The sequence below is a fragment of the Electrophorus electricus genome, chromosome 20, assembly GCF_013358815.1.
Source record: "Electrophorus electricus isolate fEleEle1 chromosome 20, fEleEle1.pri, whole genome shotgun sequence".
Lineage (NCBI taxonomy): Eukaryota > Metazoa > Chordata > Actinopteri > Gymnotiformes > Gymnotidae > Electrophorus > Electrophorus electricus.
This window is the reverse complement of record NC_049554.1, coordinates 2,976,805-2,993,387: the sequence shown is the minus strand read 5'-3', so window position 1 is coordinate 2,993,387 and position 16,583 is coordinate 2,976,805. Positions and strand designations below refer to the sequence as shown.

Genomic DNA, 16,583 nt, shown 5'->3' with positions numbered 1-16,583 from the left:
ACGTGATGGCCATTGAAAGTCAAAGCCAGGTCAAGTCAACTGTCCAAACCATAGTGTTGACAACTGTGTTTTGCTTCACTGCTGTTGACTGTTACCGATATACAACATACTTTCAGACATAAATGTTTATCTCTCACAAGAAAAAATATATTATTTTCAGTATTCATTACTACAGCGCTGTTCACAAAATATTTACTCTTCAAGTACATAAACACTTGAAAAATGCTTAACCCTTGCCAACTAGACCAAACGTACGTATTCCTGTATTTTTGTCCAGTGCAGCCGTGGTCCTGTTGTGTGCAGCTGGGAGCGGATGTTGGGGGGTGGAAGTGATGCTAGCCGTGTGTGTGTGTGTGTGTGTGTGTGTGTTGCAGCATTCTGACGTGTGGCAGGAAGCTACTCGGTCTGTGGCCTTCCACGACGGGCTCGGGAAATGCTCGCTCCAGCACCCCCAACTTCAGCCAACCCGACAGCGTCATTCTACAGGTTCGTGTGTTATGGGGTTAAAATCGTTCCCGGAACGCTGTTCCTGTTCTGTGCACAACTTGCATGTGTATGATACGGATTCATATTTCATATATCAAAAGATTTCAATACTCTACTGTTCTGTACACGCCTAAACTAACACGTTCGTTCTTCATACTTCCCCCTCTCTCTGAATGTTATGATTTCAACATCTTTTTCTAATATAAACTGGTTCATCCTCCTAGACATTTAGAAGCACTTTGATAAAGCTAATGAAGCACTTCTGTTTGAAAATTCCTGTTTCTCTGGAAACCTTGGGCACTACACTAGAACTTTGAATTTCTCTCTCTCTCTCTCTCTCACTCACTCACACACATTATTTATATATATATATATATGTGTGTGTGTGTGTGTGTGTGTGTGTGTGTGTGTGTGTGTGTGTGTGTGTGTGTGTGTGTAATATGTGAGAGAGGAAGATGTTTTCTTTTAGCTGTTTGTTTGGATTTTTTTCTTCCTTAAGGGCAGATACTGGTTTTCTTTAGCTGGGTTTCTTACTGAAGTGTGTCAGCAGAGTCCAGGCAAAGCCCACGCGTGGCTCACGGGCTGTGTGTGAGCGGAGGAGGCTGGCCAGGAGTGAACTGTTCTGCTGTATGAGGAGGAGACCTGAAAGTAGGTCAGATGGCTGACAGGGAGCGAGGGAGGAAAATGAAGAGGGTGAGCGAGAGGGAAAGGGAATAAAAGAGAGAGAGAGAGAGAGAGAGAGAGAGAGAGAGAGAGAGAGAGCGAGAGAGCGAGAGAGAGAATGGGGGGGGGGGGGAGATACCAGCAAAACCTTCATGTCTTCCTCGGTAGAACATCGTCTCTTGCACGTGTCCACCCACCAACACACACACAGAAATCAGCATCAGCTTCCGGACTCGGCCATGCACACCTGCCATTAAATACTCTCGAAGACCAGCAACAGGAACTCATAACTGCACTGTGATGTGACATTTTCGGATTTCCCTCTCAAAAAAAGGCCCCTCTCCTTCCCTGTAGACTCACAGCGCAGAGCAGCTCCACGATAGATCTGAGAATCCCCCCCCCACCGACAGCACACCGTGGCGCACCTCCCCGTGCCAACAGGTGTGCCTGGCGGGCGTAGCTTTGTCTGAGGGCACTGGGCTGTGCCGTGGAGGCAGATGCAGCAGCGCCAGTCTGGCCTGCAGCCTTCGTCTCCTGAGAGACCCTGGATTTGTTCTCCTCCGTGTAAGAGTGTCCCATCCTCTCCCACCAGGCCTCTGAAATCTACCCCTCCAGATGCCCCAGCACTGCCACGTGTCTGGAGCCTGAGAGTACATCTGGAGTTTATTAGAGCACCTGGCCTGTGCTCTCTCTCTCTCTCTCTCTCACTCATCCCCCAGGCCATCCAACGTTTGCTCGCTCCGGCCCTGTTTTATGGACCTCTTCTCTCCTTGGCCTTGTTTGAGTTTTCTATCATATTTCCTCTTTGACTTCAGCTCAGCTCTGTTTGTGTTTGCCTCCTCCACACTGTCCCTTGGTCCACGTGGACTGGCCGTGTGTCTGTTTTTCACTCTCACTCTCCCTCATCCACCCAGAATCGCACGCGCGTGTGTGTGTTGGGTCTCGCCGTTTGGCTTGGCGTGGTTAACATTGAAGCCCCTGCTGTTACCGCGTCTGTACCCCACCAGGAGCTTCTGTAACTGCCCAACACGCCTGTTGACACAGCTGCCAAGTGTTCGACAGAGCTACAGTGGCTGGTTGGGACCATAAACCCTTGTGGTCCTTTATCTCCTTCTTACATGACTCTTAAAACTCTTGAGCCGGAGAGAAACTCTCGTTGATGGTCATTTGTTTGTTCTTTTTTCTCTGTCTTCTGCTTTTATGAGCACTCTAATAGTCTGCGTTATGTAGTACCTGGTGTAGTACCAGATTGAAGGATTGGCTGGACCACTTGAACATCCATATTTGCTTCATCTTAAAGGCAGACTGGGTGAAATATTGTCTTAATCTGTACAGAGTAATGTGTAACATGGTTTGCAGCAGATGGAGTAAGTGGATCACTTCCTAGTCCTGTGTGATGACAGGTCACATGATCAACATCACAAGAGTAGAACCAATCCATTGATGAACCTGCAAGCAAAAGGCATAAAAACATGCTTGGTTAACAATGTGAGACGGATCTTCATTTAAACTCATCTTTTCCCCTTTCTATCTTCTTGCTCCTTCAGGTGGACTTCCCCACATCCTCCTTCGAAGTGCACTTCAGCACCCCCCCCACGGCCGTCTTTGCTCCGCAGTACGAGTTCTCTCGGCTAGACCAGGGCAGCCAGAAGCAGCTCCAGGACATCCTGGACAAGAAGTCCCTCTTCTGGTGAGACGGCCGCGCACTCGTATTCAGGACCTAAAAGGTCACCTCCAAAATCGCTAATAGTGAGGTAAGGGAAGGATAGTGAGCAAGGGGTCTTTGCACTGCACACGTTCGCGGATGGAGGCTAGAAGCCAGGCGACTTTGCTCAAGGCTCAGACCTTCCCGTGAGACGTTGCAATTCCTTCCATATCTGCAGTTCCATCTCGGTGAGAGTTTGCCTTCGCATTTATTAGATATTTCTCAAGGTAATACAGCAATGATGTTTAATTGCTTGGCAAAGATTTGCAGTCAGTGCTTTGACCGTCTCCATAAAGTGTTCTGATGCTTTTCAGTTGGGCTGTCCTCTATAGTAGCACTGACCTAACGAATTAGAGAAAGTCGTAAAGTTGCTTCAAATTATTGAGTTTTTTTCTTATTGTTGGCTTAGTCATACATGGAGATGGGTTTAGATTTCTCAAAATTCTGCAGAATGTGTCAAGCAGATGATGGTTGTGATGTTCAAACTTGCTTCTCCAACGAGGTCTGGCATAGAAGGTTGTCTTCTACTCTAATGAGGAACTGCTAAGGTCATTCCATTCAGCGTGACAGAGGGACAGCAGAGACAGGCAGTGTGAATTACGGGCAGCATAAGTTTGGATATTTTGAGCTTTAATGGCTTTTCCACATATTGTTTTCTACTTCCCAGCATCTGAAAGACGCTGGTTATCTGCTCAGCAGGGCCTGTTCCTGCACAATGCTCCCTGTGTTTGTTCCAGCTGCACACAACTGATGGGGATATCCTCCCAGCTTCCCCCCCCCCTCCTCTGCCAACCCCCCTCTCCATCTCTCTCTCTCTCTTTTTCACTTCCCATTCTTTCCTTTTTCACTCCTTGCCACCTGCACACCTCTGGCCATTGGAAGTCTCTCTTTACCTGTTCTTTTTCCGTACTTCTGGTTTTCCCCACCGCGCTTCCCCCATCGTCCTCTCCGCCACGTTGCTCTGACGCTCCCTGAAACATTTATGTAGATGCGTTGGCAGGGAGCTGCGTGGTCATAAATTGCAGCCAGCATATGGATCAAAGGTCAGGTGTCTGGGCTGGGTGTGTGTGCTCTCTTATCAGGCATGGTTGTTACTCAGCGCTGTTTCCATCCCGTTTTTCTTGGAGGTGGGCAGAGTGTGGCGAGGCCTATTCCTAAAATTTCTGAGATGGGTGTGTTCACTTAAAGATTGGACTCAACCAAACGGCACCAGAGACGCCCTGACACTAGCTGTGTGTGTGTGAAAACGTATAGAGTACAAGAAAGCACAGGCTATGTATTGCATCAATTAGTTATATCGACCTTGCATCTTATTAACTGCTCAGAAGCCTCTGTTGGAAAATTGGAAAAACTGCTTTTAATTTACTGATTTCCAGATCCAGCTCAAGTTTGCTCGGCCACCTGCTGCCAAGAATCAACGGCATTCATTCTATCCCTAGGGAATTCTGGGGAAGGTAGTTTAAAAGCTGAGTAGCTCCTATGGTGCCTCTGTGTGGAGTAGGGTGAGCAGGCCGATAGCATAACGTGACCCGTGGCTCCTATTCTGCAGCTGCCATCCCGGGAGAGAGGGCCGCTCCCCGAATCGCAGCAGTAAAGGCCTGTGGCGAATGAATGGAGCGACTGTGAGCCTGCTCTCAGCTAAGTGAGGTTCAGCCCTTCGGAAACCAATAACCGCTCCCTTTGCAAAAGGGTGTGGCAGAATGATGCATTGATTGAGCAGATCTAGACCTTGGTGAGGAGCAGTCGTTCCCTCTGGAGGAGTCCTGCACCGCACCACAGGGGGTACCTGGTTGGCGATCGGGCACAATGGAACGTGGGTCCTGTCGGGCTGGAGTTGCCTGGGATGTTTTTGTTTGTTTGTTTGTTTGTTTACCTCTGGAAGAGGAGCGATCCAGAACTGCTCAGACTGGGTTTTCCACGCCTCGGGCGGGAAACGTGCAGTGTGTGTTTACTTTGGATTCCATCTCCAGCCAAAAGCTGTGCTCTTTCACTGACTTTTTTTTTTTTTTTGCTTTGTGTGGTCCAGGCACTCCGAGATACGAACCAAGCACTTGATGATGGCACGTTTTCTTCTTCAGAAGTGGGGAGCTGTTGGAGTTCCTGGCTGATATTATTATTTACAGCGGCTTTTTGCTGTTTTCTGAGTCGCATCAGTAGTTTCAGAGAGGTTTAGCCTAATTGCACGTAGCGGGAGTTTGTTTAGTTGGATTAAATTCGGAACAGCCGATTAATTTCTGAACAACTCAGATAGCAGTCTGTTTTATGGTATTAAGCTGTGTAGCTGACCTCAGATAGCATGTGCCTGATTGGGGACTCTGATAAATTGTGGCAGTGTATCCCCAGTAATGCCATTGGAAAATCCTGCTGTTTGGTAGTAAGAAAATCCCTTTGTAGAATACCTTTTCAGGACCTCATTCAGACAGACTTCAGAAGCATGGGTAAAGATGTGTTTTATGGAAAATTCAAACTAACTATCTCTCTCTCTCTCTCACACCACCTCTCAGGCTGTCTCCAGAGCACAAGCGTCTGCTGTGGGAGAAGCGTCACTTCTGCCATGCCGACAGTAGCCGCTTACCGCTCATCTTGGCCAGCGCGCCCAGCTGGGAGTGGGCGTGCCTGCCTGACATCTACGCTCTCCTGCGCCACTGGGTGTGCACCAACCACCTGGACGCCCTAGGCCTGCTGCATGCCACGTAAGACCTGTCCTCCACCCCACCCCACGGCCCTGGACACAGTCAGCCGGGCGGTTTTGCCACAGGCGAGGTCGGACGGTTGCGGTTGCCCTGTCCTGTGTGCTCTGGCGCTCGAGTCCGATTACTCTGGACTGTGAAATTTCCGTTAGAACGGTACAGTGGAATAAATGTGCAGAGCAGAAGTCGTGTCAGGCAGCCAGACTGCAGCCTTAACAAGTGGGAGAGCTTCTGTGAGCTTTTCTGTGTTTGCACTGATGTGCAGCCCGTAAGTTCCAGGTATTTTGGTGCTTCTGCGTGTAGGTTTCCAGATCAGGAGTGCAGACACACAGCTGTCCAGTGGATGGACTCCATTTCTGACCCGGAGTTGCTGGACTTCCTCCCGCAGCTGGTGCAGGTAACTTCCCTAGCTACAGTCCACTTTACATCTCTCTCTTTTTCTCACACACACACACACACACACCACACACACACACACACACACTCTCACTCTCACTCAATCACGCAGGTGTGGTCATTGCACTGAATCTGCTCTCTCTTTCTCTTCACCGCCTGGCTACCCTGCTACCTCAGGCCCTGAAGTATGAGTGCTATCTGGACAGCCCCCTGGTGCGTTTCCTGCTGTGCCGAGCCATCGGAGATGTGCGCATCGCTCACTGCCTGTTCTGGTGCGTCCTCCCTCTACTGTAAGACGGACATGCACCTGCCATAGATCCAACATGCACTGTAATTAGGTCATGCGTGCACACACCGCTGGCAGTGTCTTGCCGCCTTATCCAGTCGAAGTAAACAAGCTCTCGTGAGAAGAAAACAAAACCACCCCTGAGGCAGCATGGTCTCACACAACAGGACCCGAGATTGATAACTCTGGTCAGTGCACTGGTTATTCACTTATTCATAGCTCCACCTGCTGGAAAGATGAGGTATTACCTTTTGACTTTTTTCTGCACCATTCATTCTTCCTCTATAGTAGCTGACATCAATATAAATATTGAAAAATACAGCTAATAGTTGTTTTAAAGAATATTAGAAATACTTTAACGCAAAGGTTGCAATATGACAGCAAAGTTTCCTTTTACTTACAATATTTTTAGTAATATTTTTGAAGTGTGCCCTTGATTAATGCTCATTCTCAGTTGCTCATACTGTTTGATTCGGTGTTGGTGTTATGATATACAGGTTGTGCACAGAACTGTGTACAGCAGGTTACTGATGCATACATACACACATACATACGTGCATGCACGCATGCATGCATGCATACGTGCATGCACGCATGCATGCATGCATACGTGCATGCACGCATGCATGCGTGCATGCACGCATGCATGCGTGCATACAGGGGTGGGTGGGTGGGTGTTGTTTGCAGTGTAGGTTGTTGAATACCACAAGTCATGTCCTGTATTATGTTTTCAATAATTAGAGTGTAATGATTACATGTAAGAAAGGAGCTAAGTAAAAATAAATAAATAAAAAGTCAAATAAATAAATAATGGCATAAACATTCATGTTCTAGGAAGACCTACAATATGCTCAGAAAAATGTATCAAGACACTATCATGGTATCGATATCTTATTGTTCACCTCTATCCCGCAGGCTCTTAATGTAAATTGCATCTTGATCTAGTTGTGTATTAAGGTGCTGTATTATGTAGGGCTTTGACCTGTACTGTCCTGTCGGTGTCCCGTAGGCTGCTGAAGGACGCCCTGCAGGACTCCCAGTTCAGCGCGCGCTACCAACACCTGCTCGCCGCCCTGCTCTGCTGCTCGGGACGGGGCCTGCGGGAAGAGTTCGACCGGCAGGGCTGGCTGGTCAGCGTCCTGGCTGAAGTGGCCCAGCGCGTGCGGGACACCTCGCCGTCGTCCCGACAGGTTGGAGGCCCCACCCACTCCTTCCCTGTTCTCTCCAGGAAAGGCCAGAGCTTACTGATGCTGTAGAGTTGTCGTTTTAGCATGCTGGCTCAGAGTTGGGCTGCCAGTTTGGTGGGAGGCAGAAGTGTGCTCTATGAGTTACGTGTGTGTGTGTGTGTGTGTGTGTGGTCCAGACTGTGCTGAAGGAGGGTCTGGAGGAGCTGAAGCAGTTCTTCTCTGTGAGTGGGAGCTGTCGTCTCCCGCTGAACCCTGGCCTTCTGGTGATGGGCATTAACATACAGGTACAGGCCCTACAGGACAGCCGGGGGGAGTGCTGCCGCCTCTGTGCGTGTCTTCTCATGTTCAGGGGGGATGTGTTTGCGTGTGTGTGCATCATGTATCTGTATAACAGTTTTTTGGGGTTTTTTTTAGTGTCTGTTCACCCCTTCAGAGCTCGACACAAACTAAACAGAACATTTTTGCCCTTACCTTTTTATTTTAATATTCTCTCTCATTTTTTCCCTCTCTCCCTCTAGTCCTGTTCCTACTTCAACTCCAACGCCGTTCCCCTTAAGCTCTCTTTCCTCAACACGGATCCGCTGGGAGACAACATCAACGTGATCTTTAAGGTGCGTCCTCTTTCTCCGCTGCCCTGTTATCCTAGGGCCGGGCCCGCCTGGTCCGACGCTGACGGCCCTGTGTTGCCCCCAGTCGGGAGACGACCTGCGTCAAGACATGCTAACGCTGCAGGTCATCCGCATCATGAACAAGATCTGGCTGCAGGAGGGGCTGGACGTGAGGATGGTCATCTTCCGCTGCTTTTCCACGGGCCGTGGCCGAGGTAAAGACTGTGTGTTTGTGTGTTTGTGTGTGTGTGTGTGTGTGTGTGTGTGTGTGTGTGTGCGCGTGCGTGCATGTCTTTGTGCTCTTGCATGCATGTACCCATCTGCATGCCTCATTTGGCCAGCCCGTGCATCTGTATGGGTTTTAACCTGCACTAATCATGTTTATAGATATTATTAGGATATTGCAGTTCTGAACAGCCAATATTCAGTTTCAGAAGGCCAGTAAACCTGTAAACGAGTGCAGCTCTGCCAGGAGACAAAAGTAGAAGTCTTCAGTGAAAGTCCTATATAGTGTTATGTAGCGTGGCAGTAACGCCATTTTTGAAGATTTCCAAAGGCTCCGCAGGCTTGTGATGAAACGGATCCACTCCCCCCTTCACACCCTTCTCTTTCACGCTGAGCTTATGGTGGTGAACGTTTCCGTCCCCCATCATGCTTTGTTGCAGGCATGGTGGAGATGATCCCCAACGCCGAGACCCTCAGGAAGATCCAAGTGGAGCACGGCGTCACCGGCTCCTTCAAAGACCGCCCCTTGGCTGACTGGCTACAGAAACACAACCCCACCGAGGACAAATACGAAAAAGTAACTAACATTTGTCTTCCCTTTCTTAATGTCAGCCAAAGTAGTATTGGTTTTGGCATCGTGAGTTTAGTAATGGTGCCGCGTTCCAGTCAAGTTCCTGCATCCGCGTGGATTTTAGGAAAGCTGAGTGAATGCTCGAGTGACAGCCTCAGAATTAATTATTTGAAAGTAGGTCATAAGCCTCTGGCATTTGTGTGTTTTTTAAAAGGTAGTGATAGATTTGTATTTAGGCAGAGTGTTGTTTTGATTTTCATTACATGGTGGGACTACAGAGAACTTGGAAAGGAGGATTGTATTCAGCTGGCTGAGAGGTTTAGACCTTTCAGATGTAAAAGTCTAATGTGGGAACCTTTTAAACCAGTTGTAATTGGGCTTTGGGATCGTCACAACAATGAGCATGTTGTCTTCCTACTTCCTTATATATATGCATTTAACATATTATAATGGCAATCACTTAATGCTCTCAGCAAAGGCAATAAACCCTGAACAGGGCGTTTTAATTTAGGGTGGTGGTTAATAACTAGAGTGGCGTTTTGTCTTTCAGGCTGTGGAGAACTTCATCTACTCTTGTGCAGGCTGCTGCGTAGCCACCTACATCCTGGGCATCTGTGATCGCCATAACGACAACATCATGTTGAAGAGCAGCGGTCACATGTTCCACATCGACTTCGGCAAGTTCCTGGGCCACGCCCAGATGTTTGGCAACATCAAACGGTGAGCACGGCAGGGAGGCGGGCCGGGCCGAACCGACCCGTGCGGTCTGAGCCGAGCCGTCTTGAGCCGTCGGAGATCCAACCGCTTTGCTCCTCCTGCCTTGCAGGGACCGGGCCCCGTTTGTCTTCACGTCGGACATGGCGTACGTGATCAATGGTGGAGATAAGCCGTCCAGCCGCTTCCACGACTTTGTAGACCTGTGCTGTGAGGCGTACAACCTGATCAGGAAGCACGCACACTTGTTCCTCAACCTGCTGGGTCTGGTAAGATCAGCAGTCAACACGCATGAGCTCTGAAGAACTCTAAAGAAACAACGACTTGGAGTTGTGATCTCCATACCGCCAGCCTTTGTGTGCAAAGACGTTTTATGACGTCAAGTGTCATTTAAGCGTTTTGCTTTGTGTATGTTGGAGGTTTGCATGTGTTTCTGCATGTCTGTTTGCTTTGGTGGGCATGGTTTTGTGCTTCATTATTTTCTAAACCTGCTTGTTTGTGTACATGTAGATGCTGTCCTGTGGCATTCCTGAGCTGTCTAATCTAGACGATCTGAAGTATGTCTACGATGCCTTGCGACCTCATGAATCTGAGGCTGATGCTACCATGCACTTCACCAGGTTGGCACAAACATGTCATACACAGCCATTTATGTTATGCTACTGGTGTTTAATTCTAACCAGTCTGGCACACCAGATTACATATGTGACATTTTCAGCATTTTTCAGCGCTTATCCAAAAAGACTTACAAAAGTGTTTTGTTGTCTGCTCATAGAATGTATTCTAGCCAGTACAGTAGGTTAGACTCAGAAGATTAGCCTTGCAATCTGCAGTGTCACATCTTCATTGGCAGGGTTGGAGCCACCTGATGTATTATTTTTCATCTTCAGCACATACCTAAACTTTCATCTCCAAAAATGTTCAAATCCAGTCGTTGAGTTGTCGTACAGGGTCTTGTATCCAGTCACTTGCTGACTGGTGGATATGTTCCACTACCGCAGGCTGATAGAGTCCAGTCTGGGCAGCGTGGCCACCAAGCTGAACTTCTTCATCCATAACCTGGCCCAGATGAAGTTCGCCTCGTCCGAGGAGCGGCCCGTGTTGTCATTCGCGCCACGCGTCTACACGCTGAAGAGCGACGGCCGTATCCTCAGCCTGTTCGTGTGCCGCCATCTGAAAATCTGCAGCCCCAACAAGGGCTACGTAAGTACTCCAGCGTGGGGCACAGGAGAACCCCAACTACATACACACTTCATAGTGCGTGTGCACAAACACGCTCGCGTGCGTGCAAACCTTACCAAACGTGTGGTTCAGTGTCATGCCGCATTGTGTTTGCCAAGTGAAGTTATTTTGTAATTGAGAGGTCTCATAAAGAACTTGGTTTGACTGACCTAGACGTATGTGGTGAAAGTGGAGCGGGAGGGCCAACAGGGGACGATCTTGGTACAGAGGAGTTTTGAAGAGTTTCATGAGTTGCACAGCAAACTGCGTCTCATCTTCCCTTCATCTAAACTGCCCAGGTACAGTACTGACATATGTGGACACAGTAGGCCTAAGAAACAGGGTGGTGTGTTTTTGTTGTTGTTATTCTACTAATTTAGGTTATGATGCATCTGATCAACATCAACAGTATATGATCTTGAATATCAACAATATAATAGTCATAATATTTAAAATTCATAATAAGTGACCATAAATTCTGTAACTCACTGTATGTACTTACAAAACATCAGTTCTATAATGCACATACATTTAATTTTTATTTGTGTCAAGAGTATGTTTGTGGTAACTAAGTAAGCTGCCTGAACAACATGGAGCACAGGTTTTCTGAAAACAGATAACAGTTTCCACTATGGAAACTCTCCTGTAGTTACCCGTATTTTATCAGTGGAAATATTTAGTCAGAACAGAGTCGAACCAGTAAGACAAATGGAAGAAAACTATTGTTTTTAGCATACTGGTGCTACCAGTATATACCTACGTGGTGCTGTTGGCGTAAACTTGCACTGTATCAGCCCTCTGGGTCTCATGCTATGCTGTTTCCTTAGCTTCCCCAGCCGCTTTGTGATTGGTCGCTCACGCGGGGAGGGCATGGCTGACCGGCGGAAAGACGAGCTGAATGGATATGTGTGGCATCTAATCCATGCAGCCCCTGAGGTGGCTCAGGTAACTTCTTGGCCCCTGTGTCTTTCTGTAGGAGACCATGGGTGCAATGTTGACAGTTTAAATACTGGTGACTGCAAACAGGTTTGTTTTGGCCCATAAGGGCTGTTTCATGCCTCGAATTATGTTGTGTTTTATTTTTGTCTTTCCCATGGTTGGGAAGTCAACTTTTAGCATTTCCTCTAAACCAGCTACTAATTGTAATATCAATATTCAGAGTTATAGATCAGTTGTTAAGGTACTGGACGAGTAATCAGATGATCGTGGTGGTGGTGAGACCAGAACTAAGTTACCACTGTTGGGCCCTTGAGCAAGGCCCTCAACCCTCAATTGCTTGAATTCAGTCATAAAACTTTTTGGACAAAAGTGCCATAAATGTAGACATGATTGCTTCGTTGTCACACTGCTAAGAGCAAAGGTCTTCCACGGTTCAACATTTCCATATCAGGAAGCCTGTCAGTCATCTACAGGCACTAGAGTGCTGCCTTAAGCAGTCTGTTTCGTTTTGACAGCAGCAGTTCTCGGACATGAGTCATAGGTTTCCGAGAAGAGGCCATGTGCTGTGGGTAGACAGTGTCCCTGCCCTTGTCTTGGATCTGTATGGTGCTGAGACCTGCTCAGCTGTATACAGTTTCACTTCCACTATCTCTCCTGCCTTAGGGAGCGTCTCAAAAGAATGCTGCTTCCTCATTTTAACTTGGACCTGTCAGTTATGGTACGAAACTGGTCTTTTCATCTCGCAGTGTGACCTGGTCTACACCTTCTTTCACCCATTACCAAGAGACGAACGACCACTAGGGACCGGCGTAAATGCACTGAACAACAAACCCACAGGTCAATTGCTTCTCTCCCTGTTCTTTTTTTTTTTTTCACTCCCACACTCATACGAGCGCATCCACTAGTTTCTTGACGGAAGGTATGTGGTAGCGAGTCATACTGCTTTTGTGTATTCCATACTGCAAGGTAAATTTATATTTTGTACCATGTCATACACCATGTGACTCAGAAGAAAGCCTCATCTGCTTATGAACATGGCGACAAATACCAGCAGCCAATATAATGCAAAAGTTTTATCAGATTTTGCTAGTGTCACGTGCCTGAAACAACCCAATATATGACTGCCCACTTCAGTTGGATGCTTCTGACCTAATCTCTCTCAGTGCTCTGGCAATCAGTAGGTCAATAAAGCTAGTTAAATATTGAAGGGTACTTTGACTAGGTTACAGGTGAACTCCACTCAGTCTAGATTGGGTTTAAGCAAAGTTGCCCATTTTGTCCGATTCTGTCCGAGTATAAAACTCTCTGTATTTTGGTGGTTTACTATGTCATTTAATCCAAGGGGAAGTCTGATCTCTGCAAATCTATTAATCTTTTTTTCTGTCAATTTGCCCTAACCCTTAATGCATAAATTTAAATACGCTACTCCCAAGCGCGCATGCGCGCACCCACACATACCTTACTAGTCGTGTCGTCTGTGCTCCTGCAGAGGTGTCTTGGGCTCCGGTTCCTGGTAAAGTGGTGGGTGAAGTGAAGCTCTCCATATCCTACAGGAGTGACAAGCTCTTCATCATGGTTATGCACACACGTGGCCTGGTACGCTTGGCCCAGCAGCCTCTTAGTTCCGTTTCACGCTCACGTGACCTATGATCGTCTGAGCATTCATGAGTGAGTGACCTCATTCCGATCTCACGGTGTCATTGGTTCTGCATAGCAACCGCTGCAAGACGGGACAGACCCGGACCCCTACGTCAAGCTGTATCTGCTCCCTGATCCACAGAAAACCAGCAAGAGGAAGACCAAGGCAGCTCGGCGCACATGCAACCCCACGTACAACGAGATGGTGAGGCAAAGGCCCTGGTCTGCACAAGCCTTTTATTCAGCCTGTTCCTGATTCTGAGATGCACCGCTGTTTATAATGGGGCCTTGCAACCAAGCTCCCATGCCAAATGAATCTGGATCAAACTGGAGCAGTGTCAGCAATGTTCACATGCGCATGATTTGTTTCAAAACTCACCACTGTGTAATCCTGCTTGCAAATAACTTCCTCATGACTGTCAACTGGACTAAACGATGATTGTCCCTTACATGTGACTCCGTTTTCTCTCCCTGTAGCTGGTGTATGATAGGATACCACGTGGGGACCTGAATCAGAGGTCCATCCACCTTCGGGTGTTGGATGACGGGGCATTCTGGGAGAGTACCCTGCTGGGCGAGACCTTCATCCCCTTAAAGAACCTCACGCCTGGCCAGCACTGGGTGGACTGGCACCAGCTAAGCGCCGGAGGCTCCGAAGGCAGCCGCTAGCAGTGCAGCCAAGATGGACAGGCCAGCAGACCTAGTTTAGAGCCTGTTAAAGGGGAGCTAGCTCGTAGGTAGGAGCCAGTCAAGGAGGGCGTAGGTGTCTTCGAGCTTGGGTTTGTGAGGTGGGGAGGCCCTGCTCAGAGGGAGGTATTTCCCCCCAGTGGGGGTGTGCGTTGTGGATTCTCCTGCTCTGGAGACTTTTAAACTCAGTGGTGGAGAGCCATCACTCCATGCTGTATTCTGATTATTTGTTGGGGATACTGTGCACTACGTGGACCTTGTGGATAAGATGAGGTTAAATTGTCTGTTCCTAACTGACAAAAGACGTGGGTGGGGGTGCGCGTGCGTGCGTGCGTGCGTGTGTGTGTGTGTGTGTGTGTGTGTGTGTGTCCGTGCCATGGTATAGCATTGCAGAAGGCTCAGAATTTTGTCCATTCTGAGCCTTATGCTTATTGTAAATCCCTACAATTTCTTTTTAAGAGAACAAATTAAACTTTAAGTTATTTCTTTTTAAAGATGTTCTTTTATGGTGGCTCAATTTTGAGCTAGCTGTTGTTGTGACATTTGTTATGTCTCTGAGTCTGATTATACCAGGTTTACTTTACTAAGGGTCAGTTGGATTATTCGCATACTTGGTGGGAGGGAACCATCTGATCATAAAAAGACTAAAATACTTGAGGATCGGTGGCGTGACAAACCTTTACGGACTTACACAAGGCCTAATTTAGCCCAGTTGCCTAATCATGTCTGTAATGAACATATATAACTTATAATAGAAAGTCCTGTGCTTTTGAAAATGTTTTTTTTTCCATCATGACTCAGTGACTTGGCATGCAAGTATAATAATAGAATTTGGGAGGCTCATTTCTTACAGCTGATGAATGCTTGGATGGTTACAAGGCACCATAGGGGTAGGCGATCAGCAACGTGATCGAGACAAAAACCTAAATCACCGTTTGACAAAATCACTATAAAATCAGTACAATTGAATTAGTTACTTTTTGCATTTAATTGTATTCCAGACTTACAAAATTATGTCTAGGCCATATATAACTATGCTGGTTTTCCCATTTTAAATCTTTTGTCATGTATTCATCGAATACCTGTCAGTAATCAAGTTTATATTTTGGTTTTCAAATCACTGCATTTTTATCCCATTGGCACTTTGTAAACAATTAAAAGCTTATTCTTTCCACACCAAAATAACACTGTACAAGCAGTATATTGCCTAAGCCCAGTCAAGTGCTTCACATGCAGTTTAATTATAGGTGCTCTGTCAGCATGCCGTGAGGGAGTTTGAGGTTGCGTTTTGTGCTGTGGGAGCATTAATCTTAACCAGGCCATGATGGGGCCACTGCAAATGATGTAGTTACGTATGCTTCAGATGCATGCTGTGAAATTTGCTACTGGATAAATGTTGCACTTTTGGTCTCATTTGACATACTTTGTACCTTTTTTTTTTTTTTTTTTTTGGAACAGTGTCATTTATTTTGAAACAAAAGCAACGGTCAGCCTTAAGACTCAAGTATTGTTATATTCATTCAGTTACCATATTTGAACTGTTGAGGTAAAGAACACCTGCTGGGAGAAGCTCTGTGTGCTTTATCCTCTATACTGTTTGTATGTGTGTTCTGGATGGGTTTTTGGTTTGTTTTTGTCTTCTTATTTTCCAGAAAAGTTGCATGCAGATGAAAGCGCTGAATATATGGCTATAGCTTCCCGTTTTCCCTCACAAATCCTGGTTTTCCCTTGCAAACATCACTTTGTCCATTTGCAACACAAACCATACAGGCTGGGTTTCATGGAAGGCCTCAGGTTTGATGGAACAAATTTAAGTAGGAAAAATCTAACGGATTGGAAATTTGCTTGAACATACGTTTTAACTACATGTTTGTTGTGACCATTTTGAAGAATATCATGCGGTTGAATCGCTGCACTGCCTGACTTGCCAATAGCTGCAGTATGCTCAGTGCTGGTGAGTATGTGGTGGTGCTCGGGGGGGCCAAAGTTCTGTACTTCCTGACCAAGCCATTCAGTTCTACCACTGCAGGAGTTATGGGAATCACCTTGGCCATGCCTAAGATTGTCCTTCTGTCACAGATGCCCCTTATATTTCATTTGAAGTGTAGTCCACCCTTTTTTCTCTATGAAGCAGCAGACTATATTGTATTTTGTTTGGCTGTTTGAGGACATGGTTGTCTTTTTAATGCAATGAGAGAAATTGCCTGGGAGCCACAATGCCTTGGTAATGGTCATCTGTTGGAGGGCTCAGACTTGCTATAATTATGCAAAGGATCTGTAAAGGGACATTGCCAAATTAGTACATTTTGAATGATCACAGATTTATAGAAGAGAAAATGGGAACGAATGTATGTTCAAAATGAACAGATTTAATGTGTTGTACATACTGAGAACATCATTTTCATTGCAATTTAGAGTTTAATCTCACCATTTTGATTTTCCTGACATGAAAGTTGTGTACCTTGTTTTTTTTTTAATATTATTTGCACTAAATAAAATGAACTTGAATTCACACTTAAACGAGTGGACGATGACCATGTCTTATGGCTGTTATAGGCGTTTGAATG

The 16,583-nt window shown here is 46.7% G+C and overlaps 1 protein-coding gene across 3 annotated transcripts in view; it reads left to right on the top strand.

Moving 5' to 3' along the window:
* pik3c2b (phosphatidylinositol-4-phosphate 3-kinase, catalytic subunit type 2 beta) overlaps positions 1-16,536 on the top strand; it is a 31,262-nt gene extending 14,726 nt beyond the window's left edge. For all 3 annotated transcript variants that reach the window (XM_035520239.1, XM_035520240.1, XM_035520241.1), the window contains 20 exons: positions 375-486; positions 2,697-2,839; positions 5,359-5,547; positions 5,848-5,941; positions 6,118-6,212; positions 7,236-7,416; positions 7,590-7,697; positions 7,932-8,024; positions 8,107-8,236; positions 8,687-8,823; positions 9,368-9,537; positions 9,644-9,800; positions 10,042-10,151; positions 10,533-10,734; positions 10,927-11,051; positions 11,580-11,697; positions 12,438-12,528; positions 13,181-13,287; positions 13,406-13,534; positions 13,807-16,536. In XM_035520239.1, the coding sequence (XP_035376132.1) occupies positions 375-486; positions 2,697-2,839; positions 5,359-5,547; positions 5,848-5,941; positions 6,118-6,212; positions 7,236-7,416; positions 7,590-7,697; positions 7,932-8,024; positions 8,107-8,236; positions 8,687-8,823; positions 9,368-9,537; positions 9,644-9,800; positions 10,042-10,151; positions 10,533-10,734; positions 10,927-11,051; positions 11,580-11,697; positions 12,438-12,528; positions 13,181-13,287; positions 13,406-13,534; positions 13,807-13,998 (2,683 nt within the window). In that variant the 3' untranslated portion in view covers positions 13,999-16,536. The remainder of the gene's footprint in view (positions 1-374; positions 487-2,696; positions 2,840-5,358; positions 5,548-5,847; positions 5,942-6,117; positions 6,213-7,235; positions 7,417-7,589; positions 7,698-7,931; positions 8,025-8,106; positions 8,237-8,686; positions 8,824-9,367; positions 9,538-9,643; positions 9,801-10,041; positions 10,152-10,532; positions 10,735-10,926; positions 11,052-11,579; positions 11,698-12,437; positions 12,529-13,180; positions 13,288-13,405; positions 13,535-13,806) is intronic.
* The last annotated feature ends 47 nt before the right edge of the window (positions 16,537-16,583 follow it).